This window comes from Gavia stellata, chromosome 20 (genome assembly GCF_030936135.1).
Source record: "Gavia stellata isolate bGavSte3 chromosome 20, bGavSte3.hap2, whole genome shotgun sequence".
NCBI lineage: Eukaryota > Metazoa > Chordata > Aves > Gaviiformes > Gaviidae > Gavia > Gavia stellata.
The window spans coordinates 1,035,946-1,058,750 of NC_082613.1; the positions used below are offsets into that span (position 1 = coordinate 1,035,946).

At 53.2% G+C, this 22,805-nt stretch overlaps 1 protein-coding gene across 1 annotated transcript in view; it reads left to right on the forward strand.

Annotated features, from left to right (window-relative positions):
- Positions 1-22,805, forward strand: part of NOL4L (nucleolar protein 4 like) — a 61,697-nt gene that overhangs the window by 12,748 nt on the left and 26,144 nt on the right. Inside the window, exons 2-4 of the mRNA XM_059827133.1 lie at positions 5,084-5,239; positions 8,956-9,067; positions 13,685-13,794. Coding sequence (XP_059683116.1) covers positions 5,084-5,239; positions 8,956-9,067; positions 13,685-13,794 — 378 coding nt within the window. The remainder of the gene's footprint in view (positions 1-5,083; positions 5,240-8,955; positions 9,068-13,684; positions 13,795-22,805) is intronic.

Sequence of the window (22,805 nt, forward strand, 5' to 3'; positions counted from 1 at the left end):
GGTGGAGATGCTGTGGTTGGGAGATACGGAGACGAGTGCTTTCATGTGGGAAGTGCGAGAAGAGGCGAGGGCAGAGGGTCTGCTCCCCGGCTAGAGAACAGAGTGCAGCCATTATCAGGCAGGGCTCTGCTGGCAGGAAGCGGCTTTTGACTCACAGGAAGCCGAATTCGGCTGGTATCAGCCCCTCGCGCAAAGGCCAGAGCAGCATTTTATCTGCCGTTGAACACAGCAGATGGGGAAGCAGTCGGCACTCCCTCCCATCCCGCTCCTGCTCCAGCACCCCCTGCCCGATGGCCCTCCTGCGTGCCCTCCTCTGAAAAGGGATGCTTCCCCGTGGAGCGGCGAGGCGGGGGCAGCTTCCCGGGCCCCAGGAGAGCTGCCAGCCCCGCTGGAGGGGGCAGCGGTTGCCCCTGCCAGCTGCTGCCGGGGCAGAGCCAGGACCCTTCGGGCTGTTGAGCCCAGCCCAGGCCCGTACCATGTCCACCAGCAGTGCCCCCCTCCAGTCGGTCTGCAGAGGAGCTGGGAGCGCTCAGACTTCGGAGAGCTGGCTCCCTGGCTTGCAGCTGAGATTAAATCCTCCCAAATCAGAGAGTCCGTGGTGAGGAAGGGCTTGCGGGGACGGGGAGCTCTTTGCACGGACCCTGCTGCTCATCCCTTGGCCTCTCTGCGGAGCTGCCCCGGGCTGGGAGTCTGGTTTCTGGGGGTCTGGTTTCGCGCGGGGCGGTGGCAGCTCGCAGGGGCTCGGGGTGGAGGTCACGGCGGGGCAGCGCGGAGGGGATGGTGCGGCAGCTGCCGGCCTCAGACCTGCTGCCCCGCGGAAAACCCGGTTTGCTCGCCAGCGCTGCAGCTTAGCTGCCCGTCCCTCCGACGGTGACAGTTTTCCCACCCATGCCGGGCAGCTGAGGAAGGGCTGCAGGGGCCCGCGGAGCCCCGGCGGGTCGCTGGGAGCAGGAAGGAGCCGGCTGGGTGGGGGAGGCCGGCCACCGCCGCGTGTGGATGCCGCCCTCGGCCCGGGGCCGGGCCGGTCCACGTGGGAGACACGGCGGGGCGGCCGCGGGGCGGCTCGGGCGGTGCGGAGAGCAGCAGGGAGCCGGCGGGATGGCTGCGGCCTTGGGGCGGCCGGGGCCTGCCCTCTCCCCGGGGCCTGCCCAGGCCCAGGGCCTGTGGGGTGCCGACCCCGGGTGCCTGCAGCGCGGGAGGCTGCCCGCAGCCAGGGGCCGGGCGTGCCGGGGCCCTGCCCGCAGCCTGAGGCCCCGGCGTGGGGGCGGCCTGCCCGCGGCCCGGGCCTGCCCGCGCCCCGGGGCCCTGCCCGGGGCCGGGCGGGGCGCTGCGGGCGCGGGGCAACCCGGGCGGGCGTGAGGCGGAGCCGGCGAAGGGCCCGGCCCGGCCCGGCCCGGCCCGGGGGAGCGGATTACCGCCGGCAGCGCGCGGCCCCGCCGGTTGCCATGGTTACCCCGCTACCTGCCGGCGGGCCTCAGCCCGGGCCGGGCGGGGGGGGCGCCCCCCCCCTCCCTCCCCGCCGCAGATGTCACCGCCGCTGCCGCACGGGGCCGGGCGGGCGCTGCTGGGCGCCCCCCCGTCCCCGTCCCCTCACGCCGAGCCGGGCCGCCCCCACCCTGAGGGGGAGGGCGAGGGGCCCGGCCCCCGGCAGCGGCGGGGCTGCCCGCGGAGGGTGGAGGGCGGGAAGGGGCAGCCGGCGGCCGGGCGGGCGGTGCGAGCAGGCCCCGGGGGACGGGGCCGAGTGTGTGCCCTGGGCGGCGGGCGCGGCAGGCAGGAGGGAGCGCAGGGCGGGGGCGGCTGCCGAGAACAAAGGTGCCGGGGCAGGGGCTCGGCGGGGCAGCGCTGCCCGTCGTCGTGCCTCGCCCCGGGACACCTTCCCCGCCTGAAATGGCCGCCGCCTCCCCTTGCTCTTCCCGGCCCCGCTGATGACGGCCGGGGCGGCCGCGGCCCGGCGCAGCCGCCTCCCGGCCCCGCTCTGGGCTATAAATAGAGCCCGGGTGCCCGGGAGCGGGAGGCGGCCGCGATGCGCAGCGGGGCGGGGGAGCGGGGGGGGGAGCCGAGGGCCCGGGGGCGGCCGGGGGCGGCGGGCCGGAGCAGGGCGGGCCGGGGGGGGGCTTGCGGGGGGCTGATGCCCAGGGCAGGGGGCCGTGGGGCTGCGGGGGCCGGTGAGGAGCAGGCAAGCGGGGGAAGGTGGGGCTGGAGGAGAGGGGGAAAACAAAGGGCGCTGGGGAGGGGGGGACCTGGTGGGGGAGAGGGGGGAGAGAGCGGCAGCAAGGCTGGGGAGGGGGGGAGGCGGCGGGAGAAGGGGGGCGAGACCTGCGGGACGGGGTGCGCGGGGATGGAGAAGGAGCAGAGACTGGGAGGGGGGAGAGACAAACTAGTGTGGGGCAAACGCAGGGAACGGCGGGGTGCCCGGGAGGTGGCAAAGGGACTTCCTCGCCTCGGCACCCGAAATGCCGCCTGCTCCCGAGCGCTTGTCTCAAGGCTGAGCTTTGCTCCCGAAATCTTTTATGCGTTTTGGGGGCAGGTGGCTTCCAATAAAGCCCCAACACCAGGAGGGGGTGAAAGCATCCCTTATTCCCATCCTTCTTCCCAACTGAATTTTTATTGCTTTTTAAACCTAAGGGGTTTTTAAGCCGTTCTGAGATATTACGGGCTCTGACTCATGCCTTGCATACTCCTGAGCAATACTGGGCGTGGAAGGAGGAACCAGAGGGGCGTGTGTCCCTCTGCGAGGTAGTCTATGGCGCGTGTGTCCTCTTAAATCCTGGGTCAACGTTTGGGTATATTGCCGGATACAAACCCCTGTAATCCTAGAAGCACTGGCTTGGTACAGCTTCTCATATCCAGTGGCTTTGATACCGCATGCATCTCACCTGCTTCCCAGAGCTAAATAATCATCACGGGGAGAGAAGTCACAAGGCTGACGAGGGGATGGAGAGACGCGAGGAGTCGGGGGGGGGGGGGTCGCTGCGGGGAATGGGATGACGAGGAGGCAGCTCCGGCATCCGGCACCCAGCCAGGGTGGAGAGGAAGGCAGCGCTGGATGAGCAGAGAGGCTGTAGCGATGCCCAGACCCTGAGGTTGCCTCAACTGCATTCATTCTGAAACCAAGGAGGAAATGGGGAACCGCTGGCCGTGCAGGGAGGAGAGTATTAGTTGCTTGGGATGGCCCTCAAAATAGTGGTTTGCGTAGGGGGTTGGTTGCAACCTTAATTTTGAGGGCTCTGCTTCTTTCATCTGACTGTGCTTTTCTCCTGATGCATTTTCCTTTGTCCTGTTTCTGTAATTATCCTCATTTCAACCCTGCCCTGAGGATTATTGGTCAGTAGGAAGCCTCCTAATGCCCGCTCCTCCTTGGCAGGGGAATACCCATGCCCTCGATTAAAGTGAAACTCCCCAAACGGTGGCAGAAGGAATTGGATCTATGTTCCTCAAAGGCAGTCCCTCGGGCGAAGTTTCCCGACCCCCACCACGGCAGCCCTGCCACCCTGCCCCTTGTGTTCGTTCTCAATATTCTCTTTGTTACAGCCACCTTTATATACGGCTCAGGGCTCCCCAGGGAAGGCAGGGGTGGTTTGTGTTGGAAAATCCTCGTGCCCGTGTCCCGGGTGAGCATGCCGACCCGTCCCACTGCAGTCCCTGCCCAGTACAGGCAGCCTCTCTTCCGAAACTGGGGTGAGGAGCCAACTTTAATAGGCAGCGCTTTACATTAAAAGACCACTTCCCCAAGATGTTGGCTAGTCTTTAGCAGAAGGCGGTCCCTCTAAATGATTGATTTTTGAGAGTCCCTTGACTGGTAGCTGAAGAAGAGCATTTATTCAATCTATAGACCGTATAAGAAGCGCAGAGGCCAACCACTAATAACAACAAAAAATAAGGGTTGGGAGATTGGGTGTTCCCGTTGCACGCAGACCTCTGCCAGCCTCTGCCTGCATTCATGGATGCGTGAATGCTCGTGAAAAAGATAGTTTGCAGGTCATTTCGATGTGCAGGTTGCTGCTCACCAGCCTGGTGTGTACCAGCTGACGGCATCCATGCATACCTTTTCGGAAGGCTGGCCTCAAAGGGATGTAGTGTGTATATATATATATATGCATGTATATGTGTATATAATAGATATATTTTTAAATACTTACAGCTGTCTGTGCAACAATGGCATTTTTTCAAGGAAAAAGCTAAGCGACCTCCCGAAGCCTGGCCCTTTTTCGGTACCCCCAGCCATTAGAGCAGCCACCGACTACCTCCCATTAGCACTCCCCGCTCCGGTGCTTTGTGCGGGAGCGCCGTTAGCAGCTGCCGGGTACCAAAGGCTGCCTCCCCTTCTCGCGGCACACCCTGCCAGTGTGAGCTGACACCGTTGGTGCCAGTCAGCTCGGAGGAGCACTGCTCCCCACACTTCCCACTCCCACCAGTCTGTCACCACTGCCGTGTGGCAGAATTGCTGCCTCCTGCTCTCCAGCACATCCTAACACACAAAGAGCTGTGCTGCTGCTGCTGCCAGCGCTCAGCTGCTCTGCGTATGCGAGAGAGGGAGGGTGCCTTGGAAAGGTCAGTGCAGGGAAGGAGGGCGATTCTGTCTCCTTCCTTTAGGGGCCGTATCCTGGCATCACAGTGAAACCTTGTCCTGCCGGCTGAGCCGTGTCCGCGGGGACTGCAGCCAGCGAGGGTGGCCCACACATATGCACGCGCATTGTGGGGCTTCCCAGGATGGTTTAGTACCACGCGCAGGTCCAAAGAGCTTCCCCTGCCTGTTCCCTGCCTAGCACAATCATCCCAAATTATGAAAACTGAATTTCTCAATTGGTTGTGACTCCACTCTGGACTCTTCCCTTGGTTTTGTTCCTGGCCCAATTTCACTGTCAGCTTTAGCAGCACAACAGCAGCAGCCGCCACTGCCCTGGCTACAGCAGGATCCTTCCTGGAGCACTGTTTAATTTATCCCCCATGTCCCCCGTGCCCAAGGCAGCCCAAGGCTGGAGCACCGCGACTCTGCCCCCTCCAACCGCGTTAGCCCCGGGCCGATCTCGTCACCCCTGTCACCCATGGCTGACACTAACTCAACTTGCCTGCACTGTTGTAGGGGGCAGATGGACTGTCGGAGCCCGAGGGCATCTCTCTGAAACGTGTGGCTGTGGTGGAAGATTTCTTTGACATCATATACTCCATGCATGTGGAGAGCTCGTCGGAGCCGGGCAAAGCACCCAAACATGCCGGGCAGAAGAAAACCTACCGAGCGGTGAGACTCCCCCTTCGCGTGCCCGGGGCAGCGAGGGGATGGGAGCGAAGGGGCAGAGGGGCCGTGGGAGCGGGCGTCCCGCGGGGATGGGGACGGGAGGGCAGGTAGGAGCGGAGCCGCTGGCGGGAGGCAGAGGCGAAGGAGAGTCCTGTTTGCCTGTGCAGGGAGGCGTGAGAAAGGAGTCGTTTAAAGGCAGAGCAGCTGTGCTCGGGAGACGGGAAACCGGGCTGCATGGCAGCACAACGGAACGGCTGCTCGGAGAGGAAAGACCAAGTGAATCATACAAAGACAACTGTACATGTCTGGGGGGAAAAAAAAGCAGAGAAGTGCTCAGTATTACTGATGGGCGAGGGGACGTTTGCCCAGTCCCCTGCGCGCTCTGCTCCGTGCCAGCTGCCTCTCTGTCTCCCTTGGCCGGAGGGAAATGTCTCGCGTGGGCCTTGAAGGGCAGGAGCGGCAGGAAGGGGACTGGAGCGCGGCCGGAGCCCGCCCCTCTTCCCTGGCCGAGTGGATGCTCTCACCAGCCCGTCCTGGGTTTCCTCCGTTACAAAATGGAGGCGGGCACCAGGCTAAGCCTCGTCAGGTGCTCCATGGATGCTGAGAACCAGCTCTATCCATCCTGAAACCACTCTAGTTAGGTCAGGAATAATTTAGCTTGAAGTGTGCTTCTCCAGGGAGCTTGCTGTTTCTCCTGACTCTGCACAGCCCTTCGATGCAAACATTTGGGCTCTCCTTTTACAAGAAGAGCTGAATTTACTGTCCAAACCCGAGCTACTCCCTTGAATCCCGCAGCCCTAAGGACCAGGTCGCTTAGAGACAGAAGTGGCTGGCTGGCAGCTCGTGTCTCTGGTGTATACATCATCTCGGAGAGGTCTGTGCAGGCTGCCCTGGTCTCTGCCATGATGCCTGAGATTATGCAGGGCTCGGTGTGCTGGCGGAGCTGGCTCAGGGGTGGAGTCTGTCCTGCCTGCATATGTCCCCGGCTCCATCCACACTGTTCGTGCTGGAGGGGCAGCCCCGTGCCCTGCAGCCCCCCGCACGTGGTGGCAGCCCCCAGGGAGCAGGGCCCCGAACACAGAGCTCGTGGCATCGCTCCGTGCCCTGCGCGCTCAACTCCAGCCCCTGCGGCAGAGCGGGGGGCCGGGGCACACGCTGACCCTCCCCGGCCAGGGGCAGGCGACCTCTTTATAGTTGGGGGTGAGGCAGCCCCACCAGCACGACCGCGATTCAAAAACTTTCCGCTCATTTCCCCAGCAGACCACTCCGACCCTCCCCTAATTCCCTCAATTCAGCTCTCCGGAGGACTAATCTGTGCCCTGCGCAGCCCCGGGGGAGCAGGCTGGATCCGTCTGTTTTCCCAGGCCTGCTCGCAGCAGTCAGAGAGCTTCACGCTCCACCCCTCCGTCTCCCTCTTGAGCTGAGATCATCACATTAGCAGCCTGTATCCCCTCCTGACCTGGCAGGACGCTGCTGGCTGGGCTGGCTGGCCTCGCTCATGCCCTGTCTCCCCGGAGCGCCTTTGCAGCCGGGTCTGGAAGGTGAAATGCTGCATAGCGCAGCCCGCGCCGTGGCTCGGCTGCACAAAGGGAGGATGCTGGGCGGTCAGCTCGGGAGGCTTCAGTGTCCCCTGCCCTTTCTCTTCCCTCTCCCTTTCCCCACCGTTTCTGATTAGAGGCACTGGAGAGTTTGCCCTTGTCCATGACCTCCGGAGGGAGGCAATCAGAAAGGGAGTTGGGATGGGAGATAACTCATCAAGGAAGCTGTCTGCTCTGCAGAGCGTCAAATCAGCTGAGAAATAACAACTGTATCACTAAAATTAGCTGAACATTTGCAGCAGAGACTATGGGCTTGCTGGAACAGAAGAGGCAGGGAAACTGGGCTCAGCCCCGCAGGCAGCGCGAGGGGCCGATTCCCTGCCTGCGCCACAATACCGCGTTTGCCACCAGCAATTTTCAGGCCCCTAATTTCAGTGTTTCTGTGGGAGTCCCTAGTGCTTGTGCATTGATAAATACCACGCGGAGGCAAAGGCTGAGCTGGGCAGCCGCTCGGCCACAAGAGAGCTCGATGGGGCTGTAGCTGAATAGAAGGAGAATCCCATGAGGAGCAGGCGCTGCATCCTCCATTAGAACGGCTGGGACAAGGTCCCTGCCTGAACTTTCCACCCATCTGGCAGCAGCGTGCGTGTAAAACCTCGGGCTCTGCTGCCGCTCAGTGGAGATGAATCTCTGTCTCTCCCTCCCACCGCAACGGCGGGTCACAGGGCGGCTTTAGCTGTGATCGAGCAAACCTTCTGCCCTCTGCCCCATTGCACTTATTCGATAACACTATTTTATTCCAAGCTGAAGCATCACCCTTTCCTGTAGGGTAGAAAAATGCTTGGAATTTGGGTATTGTAGATTTTTGTTAACAAAGTAAGGCGGGAGGGAGATGCCCACTGGCCAGAGGAGGGGGATCAGGGCATCCTGGGCTGCCCTCCTGGCTCGCCCCCGTCACCAGCCCTCGCTCACGAGGTGTCTGGTTGCAGCCCTGCTTCCCGTTACGAGCCCCACTTCTGCCGGGCTCGCAGCCCTGAGGACTGGCACAAACAATTGAATTTCTGTCTGCTTTATGACCCCACTTGTAAGTGCTGTGACCCCTGCTGGGGTCACGGCCCCTGGTTTGGGAACCGCCGTGCTGGGACAAGTCACTTAGACCAAACAGGATGGGTGATTAACTGTAGGAACCAACCCCAAAGCAAGAGGTGGGCTCTCCACCTCTTAATGCCTTCCAATTAAGACCAGATGTCTTCCTGGAAGATGTTTTAGGCAAACCACAGGCTACTGGGCTGCAGGAGAACCTGGGTGAAGTTCCCTGACTTGTGCTGCACAGAAGGTCAGGCTCCATGATTTGATGGACTCTTATGGCCTTAAAGAAACCTACATTAAAATTGCCTTGTTCCTTCTCCAAACAACCTAGTCTTGATCTTTAGAAATACTGTAAAATTGCTGCCAGCAGGGATTAATTGGAGTAATAGGACTCTGTGGTAGCCAGGCACCTTCTGTGGGTGCTTGGGTCTGGAAACAGTGTTTAACTTCAGGCATCCAAGCTTGAAAGATTTATCCCTAGCTTTTCCGCATCTGTAAAATACAAATATCCCACAAAGGTTCAGGAGACTTAATTCATTACTGTTTGTAAAAATGTTTTCAATTCCCTAGATAAAATATGTCACAAAAGTGCAAAGTATTATTAACAGTAATTGATTGTCATTGTGGGAAAAGGTGACCTGCCCTTACGAAAGATTAATGGATTCTCCAGGTTACTGGTGTGATGGTAATTAACAACGCAAACAGAGCTGACGAGACCTTACTTTCTCATTTGAGTCTCACACATTCGTAGCTTCGCTCTTCCCAGACTCCGAGGGGGAACGGAAAGGAGTTTCTGGGAACGAGCGGCTACGCAGGGAGTCGAAAGGTCTGTTCTTTGCGTCTCGGGGCCTATCTGACACACCGCTTACCCTCCCAAAATGTTCCTGCATCAACCGCTGCTCCGGAGGGAGGGACACAGGGATCCCGGGACCGGGCTGAAGGAACGGTGCGTTGCTGTGAGTCGTTGATGTCCTTGGCTAGGCTGAGCAGGCGAGGTGGGAGGGTGCCTGTGGGCTCCCGCACCCTCCGCCCAGCTCTCCCTTAGGCATTCTCCCTTGCCCAGGACATACAGCCGACTCGTTGTTTCCCCAGATTGCAGAGACCTATGCTTTTCTCCCGAGAGAAGCTGTGACCAGGTTCCTGATGAGTTGCACCGAGTGCCAGAAGAGGATGCATTTCAACTCCAACGGTCTGGAGCCCAAAGGTAAAGGCAAATGAATTCTGCCAGCAGAGCTGACGCAGCATTTCCTACCGGCACGGTATCACTGATAGCTGTCGGGATACGCCCCATCGATGAGATACTTCTTTACCGAATGGTTTTCCTAATCTGTGTTATTTTTCATGTGCTTTTATAGCCAAACAGAAAGAATTGCTTAAATGTGGTTTGTCCGTCACTTCTCAGCTTCGGGAGCAGAAGCAGTCTAGCTTTCTTTCCAGGCTTCCCCAGTGCAAGCGTACAAAGCATGGGTCAGAAATATTGCAAATATATCTGCAATCAACCCCTAATCGTATGTGGGTGGAAACTTAGATTTCTGAAAAAACGTGACCTAAAGTTTTCCCTTTAAACTATTAAATTTGTAATGAAAGACACTGAATAGGTCTGAATAACTGAAGTTTCTGATAAAGAATTTGCAGTAATTAATAGATATGCACGTCATGATCCTACTTTGGTAACGGAAAGTGTTTTGGTAATCAAAGTTATATTATGCCTATGTATACAACCAATTAGCGTGGCCATTGTGGTGGCTGGCTCCTTATGGTTCTTTTGTAAACGGAACCAATCTGAAGCTCCTAGGCCTAAAAGATATGAGCGGTGCGTAAGATGGGACCATCTTTTCTTCCAGAGTAAATGGTTAAAAGTGGTGTTCATGTGGTTTTTTCTGAATTACAAACTTGGTTTCATGATCAAGTGCCAAGCATCAAACTGACTCTGAGAGGTTTCACCCAACAAAATGACTTCTTTAGAAAACATATAAGCAAACTGCAGAGGGTTAGACTATTTCAAAATTGTTAAGGCAAACAGGCTCATTTGGCAGCTCTTATCAAGCAGACAAGCAGAATTAAATGAACAAAGGACCCAACAATAGAAAATTTCTAGTATTAATTACCGATTTCTGACTGTTTACTGCTAGGAGCAGAGCTATAGACAGCCCAGAGGTTCTGTTTAAGTGGATTATGTGTGCCAGCTATCCAAAGCTAGTGACTGAGATGCTTTGTGCTTGTTATATTTTTTAGAAACTCTCCCAAATAATCCTATGTGACATTTATTAGCCTAAGCTCCATTACTGCGGCACTTCCCACTCTGCCAGCTAAGGGCCCGATCCCTCTTTCCAATTAGGTCAAGAGAAGTTTTGGCCTTTGGCCTCACTGGGAGCAAACCTGACCTTTACACTGGTTGTGCCGCATCCATCACCAGTGACGTCCCAAGCACTGCGGCTGCTGCAGTCGGCTCCATGGATGGGAAGGGCGATGGGATGAGAGTCAGGCCAACAAGGATGTTGCCTGTTGGCTTGACCCAAAAGGGGACACTGCACTAAACGCCTGGCACCAGCCGAGCTGTCCGCCCCGGAGCTCGGGATCCCGTTTCAGCAGGCAGCTGATGAAAAGGGTTGTTGTTCCTTCAGGGGCTCCCTCCTGCCCACCCACCATCCCCGCATCTCCAGTGCCTCCCCAGTGCCCGTCCCGGCTCCGAGGCAGCTCAGAGAACACCAGCTGCTAAGTATCCTCCCCAGTGCGGTCCTAGCTGTGGAAACCGTGATCAGGGCTGAGATCTGGCTGTCCTGAGCCAATTTATAAATTAATATCAGTTCTAAATTATTTTTGTAAAGCTTTCCCCCTTACCAGTTCTCTTAAAAACTAATGGTTGGACTTGATGATCTTACAGGTCTTTTCCAACCTTAGTGATTCTGTGATTCTGTGTAATCAAATGTGAAAACAAAGTATCCCACACATAAAAAGTCCTGCTTCTTACCCACCAGGAATGGAAGGACAGAAGTGCCTTTCTGCTCTGAATAGTACCTAAATAGTGACTAAGTACCTGTGAAAATGCATGGAGTAGATTAGATAAGGTAACTTTTACTGGGGAAGAGTGTCTGATTTCACTAATAGGTATTCAGGAATTTATTGGGAGCAAATCACCTAAAAAAACATTGGGATCATAGAAGAATTACCTCGGTGTATGCACGTGCCTACACACAGACAAGCATATACAGGTAAAGTTTAACTCAGTAAGATGAAAAAAATTGAGTCATTCCCATCTCTTCCTACTTCTCTTGTCCATTGAACAAATCTCAACACATTTCATTTGTGATCACAAAATTCCCTAATTAAACATATCTGACATCAAACCCTGCAGGGCACCCACGTAATTCATAAAAGCAAATTGTCTTGCTCTTGGGGAACTTTGAACATCACTGGACTTCACTGCGATCTCTTTACGCTGTTATTAAATTAGGAGTAATTCCAGTGGAGTTATACAAGTGTGGAATTAGGATCCAAACCATTTTACTTGAAACCATTCTGCCTGTTCCATCTCTCTGTCCAACACGTGGGGCATGTGATATAGATAACTTTTTGAAAAATGAGCTAAAGGATTCTAGTAGCCCCCTCTTGTGATGTAGGATATGAGGATTGTTCCTGTGGAGTGCCCTGGGCCTTTTAAAACAAAGGTTTTCTTTCTTTTCCAGTTAGCTTAAGAAAAAGGTTTTGGTTTCTTAGGCTCAAGCCCTTATCTCTTGGAGTTGCACAAATTCACAGAAAATTTGTGGCTGCTAATGGGATTATTCCACATTTACATCAGGATGGTTTGAGGCAGAATCTAAGCCCCAAAGATCATCCACCTCCCTCTTCCTCCCCATCCGAGGATGCTGAGCTGCTTCTGTTGAGCCTCATTCATTTCTGCAGCGCTGAACCATTAAGTGGGGGATGGCAGGAGAGCAACATATCATCCTCAGAGGTCTGAAAGACTCACCTCATCCATGCCCGTGCTTCAAGGAAAGAGCGGTTCTATCTTTGTTACTCGTAGCAAATGCTTTCCTAAACTCTTCTTCAAGACTGAAATACTGACGACCCCAGCCAGCCGGGGCGGGTGGCAGATTTTGTCCCTGGGAGCTGTTTCCCATTTCACCGCAGAACCAGACTGCGAGAAGCGCCCCTTGCACTGGCATTTTAGCATCCTTTCATTGCAAGGTGACATCCTTGCACAGTAGAATGATGGGTTGGTTTGGGTGCTTAATATATAGAGACGTAGAAGTGCTCTTAATGAATCTGTAGGTCAAAGCATGACAGAGACCAGTGACCTACAGGCATGAGAAAAGAGGGGGGGATTAGTTTACAAGGCTCCTAAAAGCTTTGCACCTTCATATTTGAGCGAGCTGATGGCCTGAGTAGCTCAGGCCACCCTCTCCTGCGCCCACAGGCAGGATTCCTGCTTTGGCTGCCCAGGGATGAATTAGATGGACCTGGAAAAAGATCATTGTATTTCCATGGTCCCAGTTAGTGTCTCGATACAGAAGATTTGCAAAAACCTGTGTGATGTTTAAGGCAGTTACAGACAGTTTTGGGGTCAGGTCATTTCTTAATCAGACATAATAGATCTGATATTTCCAGAGGTGTGAAGCGTCCTCAGGTCCGCTGAGTTTCACTGGGATTTTTTGATATTCAGCATTTCTGAAAAGCAGGCCCATTAGGTTTGGGTTGATGGGTTTTTTAAGGTGCTGTAAAACATTTTGTGAAGGCTCTTTTTCAAGGGGCTATGTCAGAGGTGCCTGTGAAACCAGTGACCCCAGAAAATGCAAGCCAGCCAGGGAGACTCGGAGGCAGGAATGGAAACCTCCCACCATCGGTTCACCTTCAGCTCCCGGAAATCCTTCCTCCCCATCCGTTGTTGGTTAAGCTCACTTTCCAGCGGACACCACGCAGCCCTTCGGGGTGTGCTGGAAGGCTGGATTAATTCCCCACACTTGCATCTGCCTGTACTGCGGGCAAAGAAATCTTCCTTTTAGCCAGCAGCCATTCCCGTGGGAAACAGCAACTTTCCTCTCGAACAAAGCCATTGCACGAGCCTGTGAATTCACTCTTAGAACAGATAATTCTAGCAGTCTTTGTGTCCTGCGTGGAGAGCTTGCAAGTGCCACAGTGATGATGGCAGAGTTGACAAATCTTTGAGAATTCAGAAAAATCATTGAGAATTTGCTTTATGGGGACTCCTCTGGTCTGGTTAGACAAAACGATCTGCAGGAGCGGTCTGCATCTAGAGTGATCTCTAGAGCTCAATAGGATGCAGCCAGAGGAATCAACAGGAACAAGTTAAATGAAAGATCTTTAAAATTAAGTTTGTGTTTTAATGAGGGTGTTAAAAATAATCACCAGATAGAGATACTTAGTAAGTTGCCTTGATGTTAACTCCTACCTGAGGGAATCCCAGCAAAATTGGCGAGACTTTGCAATGCTAAAGCAAGCTGCAAATGTATTCTTGTTCATCAACCTCTGCATAAATCCCATTTGCATGGAAGTGCTTCTCAGGCATCGGCAAGACTCGGTTTCTTCCTCTGCTATGTTCTAGTTTGGTAGACTGAAAAATTATATATTATGTGCAGTCTTTTCCGCAGGTGACAGCAATGCTTTTTTTTTCAAAACAACATCTGCTCTGCAATTAAGTTCTTGGTGGGGTCGTGTTCTTATAGGAACCTTAGCTCAGCGGGCACCAGCTCTAGCTTTGTGAAGTGCTTCTAAATACGTATGTTTAACGGTTATGAGAACACATCACAGGTTTGTGCTTCCACATCCTGTACCTAAATGAAGTTTTTCCTCTGTTCTTCAGAGAGCGAACCACCTTCCTCTTTGGTTTCTGGGATCATTGACTACAACATGCCCCTCACCTCTACTTACCTGAAGCAGATGAAGCTGCGGGTAATGAACTCACAGGAGCAGGTGAGTCGCGCTCCGGGCGCAGGGCAGTGCGAGGCGCGGAGCGGGTTTCTGATGGGGGAAGGCAGCGGCTGGTGCTTGGCACGTGGATTTTGGGAGGATGCTTTTGGAAACGGCCGGTTTGTCCAGGCGGGGCAAGCTCTGAGCGGGTACAGCGAGTGCTGGTGCGGGGGAGCTGGGGGGGCAGCGTGCCTCTGATCTTCTGGCTTGGAGAAAGCAGACAGGGCTGCTTCGGCGTCGTCTCAGTGGAGAGATGCAGAGATGGAGCTGATGCAGTTATTGCTTGTAACAGGCTGCTTGTTCTTTAGACGTACAGTTCTTCTATGAAACCGTCTTAAATATGGCAAATAGGAATTCATTTCTTCACGTCCTCCTAGTTGCCTGGGAGCTTTAGCAGACGGGGTCTGAGACCCAGACCTTGCTTCGGTTGCTCCAGTGCTCTCTTAAACTGATCGGCAACTTGAGGAAGTTCAACCGCAGCCACTCCACCCTTGTGTCGAAGTGGGAGAAGGCTCAGTTGTTTGATGAGAGTGTTATGCCACTGGATTTTGATTTGAGAATGGATGGGGCAGGGTGCCACAGGATTATACCCAGGCTGTGCAATTTTCTGAAGTTCTGCAGCTGCAGAATTAGCTATGGGAACCTCTGTGCACCATGGAAACAGGCTATAAAAAGAAAAGTATGTTTTACTTGCTCCCCACAATCTGCACTGGAAGCCAGTGCTGGATTTTCATTCCAGCACACTGAAACCTGAGTCCGATCTCGTACATTACCGCCAGTTGCAAGAAGTGAAAGAGTTTGCATTGTGCAGTGGTGGAAAACATCGCTGATAGCTTGAACTGTGAAGTGGCGCCCAATGGCTCCTTTGATCTAGTGGCACCCGAAGGGACATTGGTTAGAGTGCCCATTGCCGGGTGTAAAATGCCAGATGTGGGTTTGCTGTCAGGAGCTGGAGAGATACCGAGCTCCTCCATCACTTCAGCAGTGAAACCTTCTTGCTTGGAGCAGCATCTGATGGGAAGCGCCTCTGTGTTTTGGAGCTTTTTTCCTTTGCGCATGTTGGACGCTCGCGTGGGTTTAAGGTTTTGTTTGCAATAGGTTATGTTACAGCTTTTGAAAGGTGGAAGGCTGCCGTGTGCCAGGTTTTGTGTTCGGGCTGGGTCAGGCGGTAGAACTATGGACAGCTCCGGGGGGCGGCTGGGCTGAACTGGGCTGGGCTGAACTGGGCTGAACTGGGCTGGGCTGGGCTGAACTGGGCTGGGCTGAGCTGGGCTGAACTGGGCTGGGCTGGGAACATGGAGGGGATGGATGCACCACTTCGTGGCATCTGATGGCTGCCTCAGGACCACTTTTGGGTAAATAGGATCGAAAGGTGACGTATTGCCACCACCTTTGGCTTGTGCAGAGTGGGTGCTGGGTCTCAGTGCGACTCTCAGCAGAGCGGCGTTGAGATCGCAGACTCTGCCGTTGTCCTACCGCTGACTGCCAACCTGTTCTCCACCAAGGTTAAGGGCTTGGGGCCATGAGGGCTGACCGTGCTTTTCAGCATTGGAGGCGGTTCTTTCAAATTAAGTTTGACGTATACAAAAGGACGGCCTGAGGGGTTTGCCTAGTTACCATTTATGCATTTTCTACCAATATCCTCTTGGCTCCAAAGCTGTGTTCAAGAAAAGTGTGTTATGAAGCTTCGTTAAACTCCTGTACCCAGTTTCTACAGGTAGAAAACTAGACTTGCAGTTTGAGCTTATTTCCATAATAAAAACCACCCCAGAAGCTGTCAGGCTTTAGCACTGAATCTTGAGTTTTGAAGCTGCACGCTTAGGGATGCTTGTTTTGAGAACTTTGGTCGGTAATTTAGAGGTTTGAGGAGTTTATACCCTGAATTTTGGTTTAGCAGTTCTCACTGGAGCTATCACTGGATAGATAGATACAACGTGCTGTGAACAGGAATACTCTTGGAGCTTGCTAAGATGGGAATAGAAGCATATGTCATACGGGAACAAAAAAGGGACCAGCTGAGGCAACCAGCAGTTGTTGGTTTAGATCATAAATCAAACGGCTTGATGTTATTCCCTGCCTCTAAAGTTTTTCTTTTCCTGAGCTCTCATCGGTATGTTGCGGTGCAGCTTTCTAAGCTTTTCAAGCTGTAGCAGCCAAGGGAAAAACCTATTTGGAAGGAGTAAAAAAATTCGCCGTTCAGTGTGTTACTGAAACTGATTCCTGAGAGCAAAATAACAAAATATCAGTCTTATTGCTCAGCCTTCTGAAGCTTTAAAGCTTTCCATCAGATCTGGAGGTGACGGCAGTCTGGAGAGGATGCAGTTGGTTGGAGCCAGTGGAGAAAATCCAGTGGGACTTGGGTGCTGTCCGTTCCGAGGTGCAGGACACTCCCCAGCTTCCCCTGGGGAAACAAGTGCCACGCTCCTAACACAGCTGTGCCCGTACCTGAGCTGTGAACATGGAAGTCTGTGTGAAGAAAATGTGTGTAAAGATATCGATACCAGGCTTCTGTTCCCTCCACCAAGTGTTCCCCTGCGATTTTTTTCCCTTCTTCGTACTTTGCTCTGGAAACACGACAGTACCATCCTTTTTTCCTGGGGGATCCTGGCAGTCTTTGTGGAGCATGGGCTGTGAAACACGGGCTGCTGCTCTCCCTCTCCCCAGGGAGGGAGCTTTAGGGTTAGAGAGTTGCAGCTGGTGGGGTTCCAGCTGTTTACAAACTGCAAAAGACCTCTAAAGATGATAGAAATGATTCTGACTTCACTACAAATGCAAAACAGGAAGAACATACAACCTGCTTTTACAGTTCGTTTGCGCTACACAACTATAGACTGCATGGTTTTTATACATCAACATTTACAAAACGATACTGGTTCCTCTCTAGCTCAGCTTTGCTGCCGTGCCACCTCACTGCCTTGCACTCACTAACGTTTGATGGTGATAATAGAAATAAATTAAGCAACGGACTCGTGTTCGACTTGGCTTTTGCCAAGAGCAATTATTTGTATGCAGCAGCGCCAGGAAGAACTTGCTTCACTTGGGGTAACAATGAATGAATTTATGCCAAAGTGGCCTTTTAACTTCATTATTCAGGAAAAAAAAGTGTGCATGTAACTGTAATTTATTAGTGCTGTTAAGCACGTCAGTATTAGGGCAGCAGTGTCTCCACAAGGAAGCACCGCCAGAAGAACCTTAGAGAAAACATTTTATCTCTGCTTAGGGACAAAAACTAGTCAGGAGAGGAGCTTTTACATGGTTGCTCACAAAACAGAGTTCCTGCAGAATATACATTCAATACATTTCTTGGAGTCGGTACATTTATTCTGGCATAACGGAAAACAGCTGTGACCCATGTTGCTTAAATTGGGTTCGCTAGACCTGCAGGAGCTTCTGGGGTGCAAGTCTTCCCTCATTCCCAGTTTATACCAATTCTCACACGTGTGAGGAAAGTCAGGCCCCTTACCCTTTCCACAGAGTGCCGAATTAGCCACATTTCAGGGTATCTACCCAGACATTAAAGTGTCTCTGAACTTCTGCCCTTCCCCATCTAGCAGCAAAAAGAAACAAAAAGAATATATTTGATATTTATCTATAATGATCCTTCCACCTCATTTTCAAATGATAAATACTATCATTTTAAAATGATTGCTTATTTGAGTTTATTGCAGTCATTTTCTGGACAATCTTTTTTGTCTTATTCAAACTCAGCCGGGGATTTATTTTTCATGCCGCACTGTTGGGCATGATTTCCACTGGTCGCTGGTGGAATACGGAGGTCTTAAAAGAAGAAATCCATGAAACACCAAACTCGCTCTCTGCTCTGGAGCTGTTGCTGCTACCTTGGCAGACACAGTCCAGGGCCGAGTAAGCAGGTTTGAATGATACAGAAACGTTTTCAAAGGTTGCTTCAGTGACTGCTGGCAGAAGGTCATGCAATCAGTGAACGGCAGGAGCTACTCTTGGATGGGAAATAACAGGAGCATTTTTCTTGTTGCTATGGCTTTGCTACCTTGCGTTGTAAGTGTTTGAGAGGGACAGAGCCTTGTCCTGCACCGTCCTGCTCCATCCATCCGGTAATTTCCCTGTAAACCCGGAATGTGTGACAGCGCGTGGATGTGAAGTGGTTTTCAAAAGATGACTTTGAGCGATGTTTTAACCCAAATGGCAGGGTAATCCTGGAAGGGGACATGGAGGGGTTCAAATCCCACAGGTGTGCAGGGAATTGGCTTCCTCTAACACTGGTGAGGATCGAGCCTCCTCTGCGGGATTTGGGAGCCTCGTCACCAGAGGCTGGTTTGCAATGTTAAGTCCTCCTCCTTCCACTCTCCTTTCTCCCTGGTCCACCCCTTATTGTGCTCGCTCGCTTCAGTGTCTCAGAAGGCTCCGGTATTACCAGAACAGCTAAGATGCATCTTCCCCTGGCAGCTCGCTTGCTTCCTTCTGCTTCGGATCCATCTCCAGGCTAATCCTGGGGGTGCAGAGCTGGCACGGGGCAGGCAGCAGAGGCAGGGAGGGGAGCGAGCGGCTGCGGAAGAGGGCACGCGAGGTTTTCATTTTCAGTCTGTAAGTTCACTAGTGAGAACTGCAGGCGTCTCATTTCACTTAGTCCGGAGACCAGAACCAAATCTGGCCGAGGTGGCAGCTGCCGGGTGAGATCTGAGACCCGGGTTTATCTGTTTGAGTGCTTAGTGAAGGGATCCTGAAGAAACGCTCTGTGTTCACAGATGCGCAGGGAAGGCACAAGCATGCAGTCGGTATTTGGAAGGAAGTGGGATGATGCGTTTGCATCACATGAGGATGATAAGGTACTTCCCAGTCCATTAAAGAGGGTGTTTAACATCTCCAGGAATAAATACCTCTAAATCAACTTGACGAGATAACTCTCATTCAAGAGGCCTTTCCTTGGCTGGGGAAGATCGTTGTTCCCTGCTGTTAATTTTTAAGACATTTTGGAGCGCTAGAGAAGCTCCCTAAACGCACCCTTACGCACAGAAGAAAAGGGAACACTGGCCGTACGCACAGTGAGGCACCCTGACCATAGCTGTTGGAAATCCGGGTTTCATCTGCGCGACGAAGGCGTGCTCGCAGGTGTGCATCAGCCAAGCCCCTAGCAGAGGTGCAGCTTCTGCTGCAGAAGGGCTGTGCCTGGCAAGTTTAAATTCTGCCCTAAATGACAGACTTTGTCCAGCCAAAAGCTGGGGAGGCAGGTCCGGCCGTCATAACAGTGTTCTTTCCTGGCAAAGACAGTTCAGCAAAACTTTCATCCTTGGCCTCAATGGCTCGTGAGATGCAGGAGGTCAGATGATCAAACCATTTAGCCTGGTTTCAGACTCGTGTGAATGGCTTGCTTTCAGTGAAGGTCAACTCATTTTTGTTATTGGAATTAACTCTGACGTTCCCAGCTAGTAAAAACTTAGGAGCTTTTATTTCCCGTTGTGTAGCTCTTTCAGTGTTTTTCCCAGCGTAGCTGCCTTACAGGTGAGCTTTGTGTTTGTTCAATGCAACGCTCAGTGCAAGCAAACAATTTGAGACCCCGACTTGGGCTGGCTGGAATCAGTCCTGCCACTGCAGCTTTCCAATGAGATGTGATGCCAAGGCCCTGACTCGGCAGTTTTGGGGAAAATCACATTATTTTCTGTAAGAAAGGAGGTGGCATTGCCCAATTCTGGTGATGCTAGGCACAATTCGTCCTCCTGAACTGCTCGGGTGTATTTAGTTGCTGCGTGAGACTGGTCCAGTCCGTTTTCCTCACTGGTAGCTGCGCACCAGTGGAGAGAAACTGGTCCCCTTCCCACTCTCTGTTCCCTTCCCCGTGACGTTGTGCAGCTTAACTAAGGTCCTGGAGAAGTGCCTGGGGGCTGTTCAGAAGTTTATCTCACTCTGGGTGGAGCTGTGGTTGTCACGCTAGTGAGGGCTGGGTGGCATCAAGCAGGAGCAGGGCACGGCGGACCAGGTGTGGACAAGGCGGTAGGAGCCTGCGGCGGGAGCGCCCGGGAGGAAGGATGGGTCGGTGACACGTGGCTGGGGAGCGTGGAGTCCCCATGGCTGGTGACAGTGACTGCACGGAGCTCAGCACTGCACGGACGTGGCCGTCGGGTCCCGCGCCGGCTGGCCGACACAAAGCCCGTGTGGGCTCCCCGCTCGCTCCGCAGCAAGGCTCTTCTGCGCTGGGGCTGGTCCACCCATGGGTAGTGAGGACGGATTGCACTCCGCCGCGCGCACCTACCCCCGGCGCACGTTCTCCAGTGGCGCAGGCCGAGTAGCCTACCAAAGCCGAACTGCTTTAGCCTGTTTCTGGGAACACTGAAGGAGTGGGGCCAGAAACCACATTATCTGTCTTTAATTCACCATTTCTTCCAAGTACCTCCCGTATTTGGTGAGGAGAGTTGCTGCCCATTCCCTGCGCGGTAACCAGCACCAAAGGCAGCTGTTCCCAGGAGAACTGGAGACAAAAGTTTTGGTTCAGGTCCTGTAAAGCGGGGCTAGGAAACATTCCCAGGGGATAATGTAAAGGCCGGTACCGCAAATGGATGAAAGCATTTAACGTCCACGGAAGAGTCTCATGGATCCAGTTAACTTTATCCTGTACTGGGGAAAGCTTCGCATGGTGAGGTTTTCTGCACCGTCTCCCAAGCTCGGGTGCTGACGTGCTGTATGTTGACTTTGATCAAGTCACACAAATGGCTGTTTCTTAATTGCCTTCTCCCTTTAAAAAGGGGATAATACCTTAGAGAGACTTCTGAGGTCTCGCTCACTAATAAAGCTCTTCAAGAGCTCGGATGGCAACTACTTTGAGAGTGCGAACTATTATTAATGATTTCCGTTATTATAGAAGATGAAGCTGTGTGGTTCAGCTTTTTAACCTTGAATCGTGTGCTTGCTTTTGTTTCCGCTGCTGTTAAACCTGCGCAGGCAGGCTTGCACCTTGCCTGGTTGCACAGATTCCGAAGTCCCACATCACGAGCTTTGTGTGCGCAAAGGGAGCGTGCGTATCTCCGAGGAGTCCGTTTCACTCACAAAGATGGATTCTGAAACAGGCGGCGTGGCTTGAGAATGGCCAAAAATGGGTTTAGTGGTGGTTCTGTTTATGTTGCCTCAATTCTGATTTGAGTGGCCAAGAGATAAGCTGTGAGGGTCACCCTCGATGTGTAACGCAATGCAGACGTTCCTGCCGATGCTGTGGGTTTAGGCTTTGGCAAGAAATGTTAGGGGATATTTGACCACGATTGACCCGTCCCTTCAAACACCCATTCCCTGTACTCCAGAGGAAGGCAAATTCCATCCACAGAAGCAATTCCTTTCCTGCTCCTTTACTTGGCAGTGACTGGCGTACCCCGGGAAGTGTGGAGCTGTATTTCCTTTCCATCTCTTGGTCTTGGCTCCCCGGAAAAAAAAGCCTTTTATTCACGCATATGCCAGATTCTAACAACCGCTACTTTTATGGAAGGAGCGACCAAGATGCAGCGGGAATACAGCCCTCAGCCCACAACAAATCTGGTCTACGACAAAGTTGCCCAAATCTTTACTCTCCTTTTTTTCCTGGCTCTGTTCTGGCTGCCAGATAAGTTAAAATAAGTTGTTGATAAAAGCTGTGTATCCCCCTCGTGCCACGCGACTGGGGCCCTCCTTCAGCAACTCTTGTGCAGCGCCGTCCCTCTTGCCCCCCTTCCCTGCCTGGCCTCGCCCCTGAGAGATTCGCGTGTTAATGCTTATTACCCAGTAGGGTTTGATGGGCACGGAGGACCCAATGCAGGAGGTCCCATTTGTTATTTAACCTACTTTTCAGAGGCACAAGAACATCAAGTGACTCGCACAAGGTCGCGCGTGAGTCAGTGACTCCTCTGGCACGATGGCTGGATCCTGCTGTCCCCTGCTCTCACCACTAGATCCCAGTGCCCACACTCAGCAACAACACAACTATTCAGTTAAGCTCCTACAGTGCCTTAAATGTAGTTTGTTCCTGGGTTTGACAGCAGCCCCAGTATTCGTGTGGAGCCTTGCCTTAGGAAATTACGACAGATGAGGTCAGGGCATCGTTAGCGGTGCCCTTGGAAGCATCACTGCCTGGTCTGCAGGCAGGCTGCGGTGCAGGGGCCGTTGCAGCCAGGACATGGCTTTCCGCTGGACCTGCAGCTCAGGCTCTGGTGGCATCCGACGGGACCCTGTCCCGGCAAGCACAGCCTGGCGGGGAGCCCCGGGTTTTCCTCATGGGCAGATATGTGTCCGTGTGAAGGGGTTTGCAGGGACCAGAAAGAATGAACACGTTGCGAGGAGAGAGGGAAGGAAGAGACTTATGAATAATGTATTTGATGTATATTATATATATAATATAATAGCAGTAGTACTGGTTTATTATGGTGGCGTTTTTTTAACATGTAATCCCATAAGGCACTTACCCCTGTTCCTGACAACTTGATAAATTATTATTACCAATTCTGTATCTAATTGCCAGTTATTTCCCCCTAGATAATTCGAATCCGAAAAATACCCCCTAGAAAGGAGCTTGGCGTGCTGTTTCCCAAAGCTTCCCTAGCTGTTTCTGGAGGCAGCCCCTCTTCCGCCGGTGAGCCCCACTTCTGCCAGCCTCGTGACCCCGAGCACTGGCACAAACAATTGCATTTCTGTTGGGCTCATGACCCCACTTGTAACGGCGGTGACCCCCCTTGGGGTCAGGACCCTTCCCCTGTGCGGGGAACAGCTCCTGCCCAGCAGCTATTGCTGAAGTGCTGTTCCTCCCTCGCTCCCTGTGTGGACGCGGCTGTTTGGCACTAAGTTTGCCGATGTGAAATTTAGGTTAATCCGTTTCCAAAGTGGATTAACCTAACCCACACAAAGGCACTTAGTATAAAATAAGAGTGTCCACATGGTGAGGCAGCACAGAACAGTGACTGTGCTTCACACACCCTGGCCGGTTTGCGTCCCCTGCGAGCTCTCCAAACAGAGGGGCAGGCGCCTGGCTCCCAGGGGGATGTGCTCTCCTAAATGGCTTTAAGCGGTCTAGCTCGAAGCCGAAG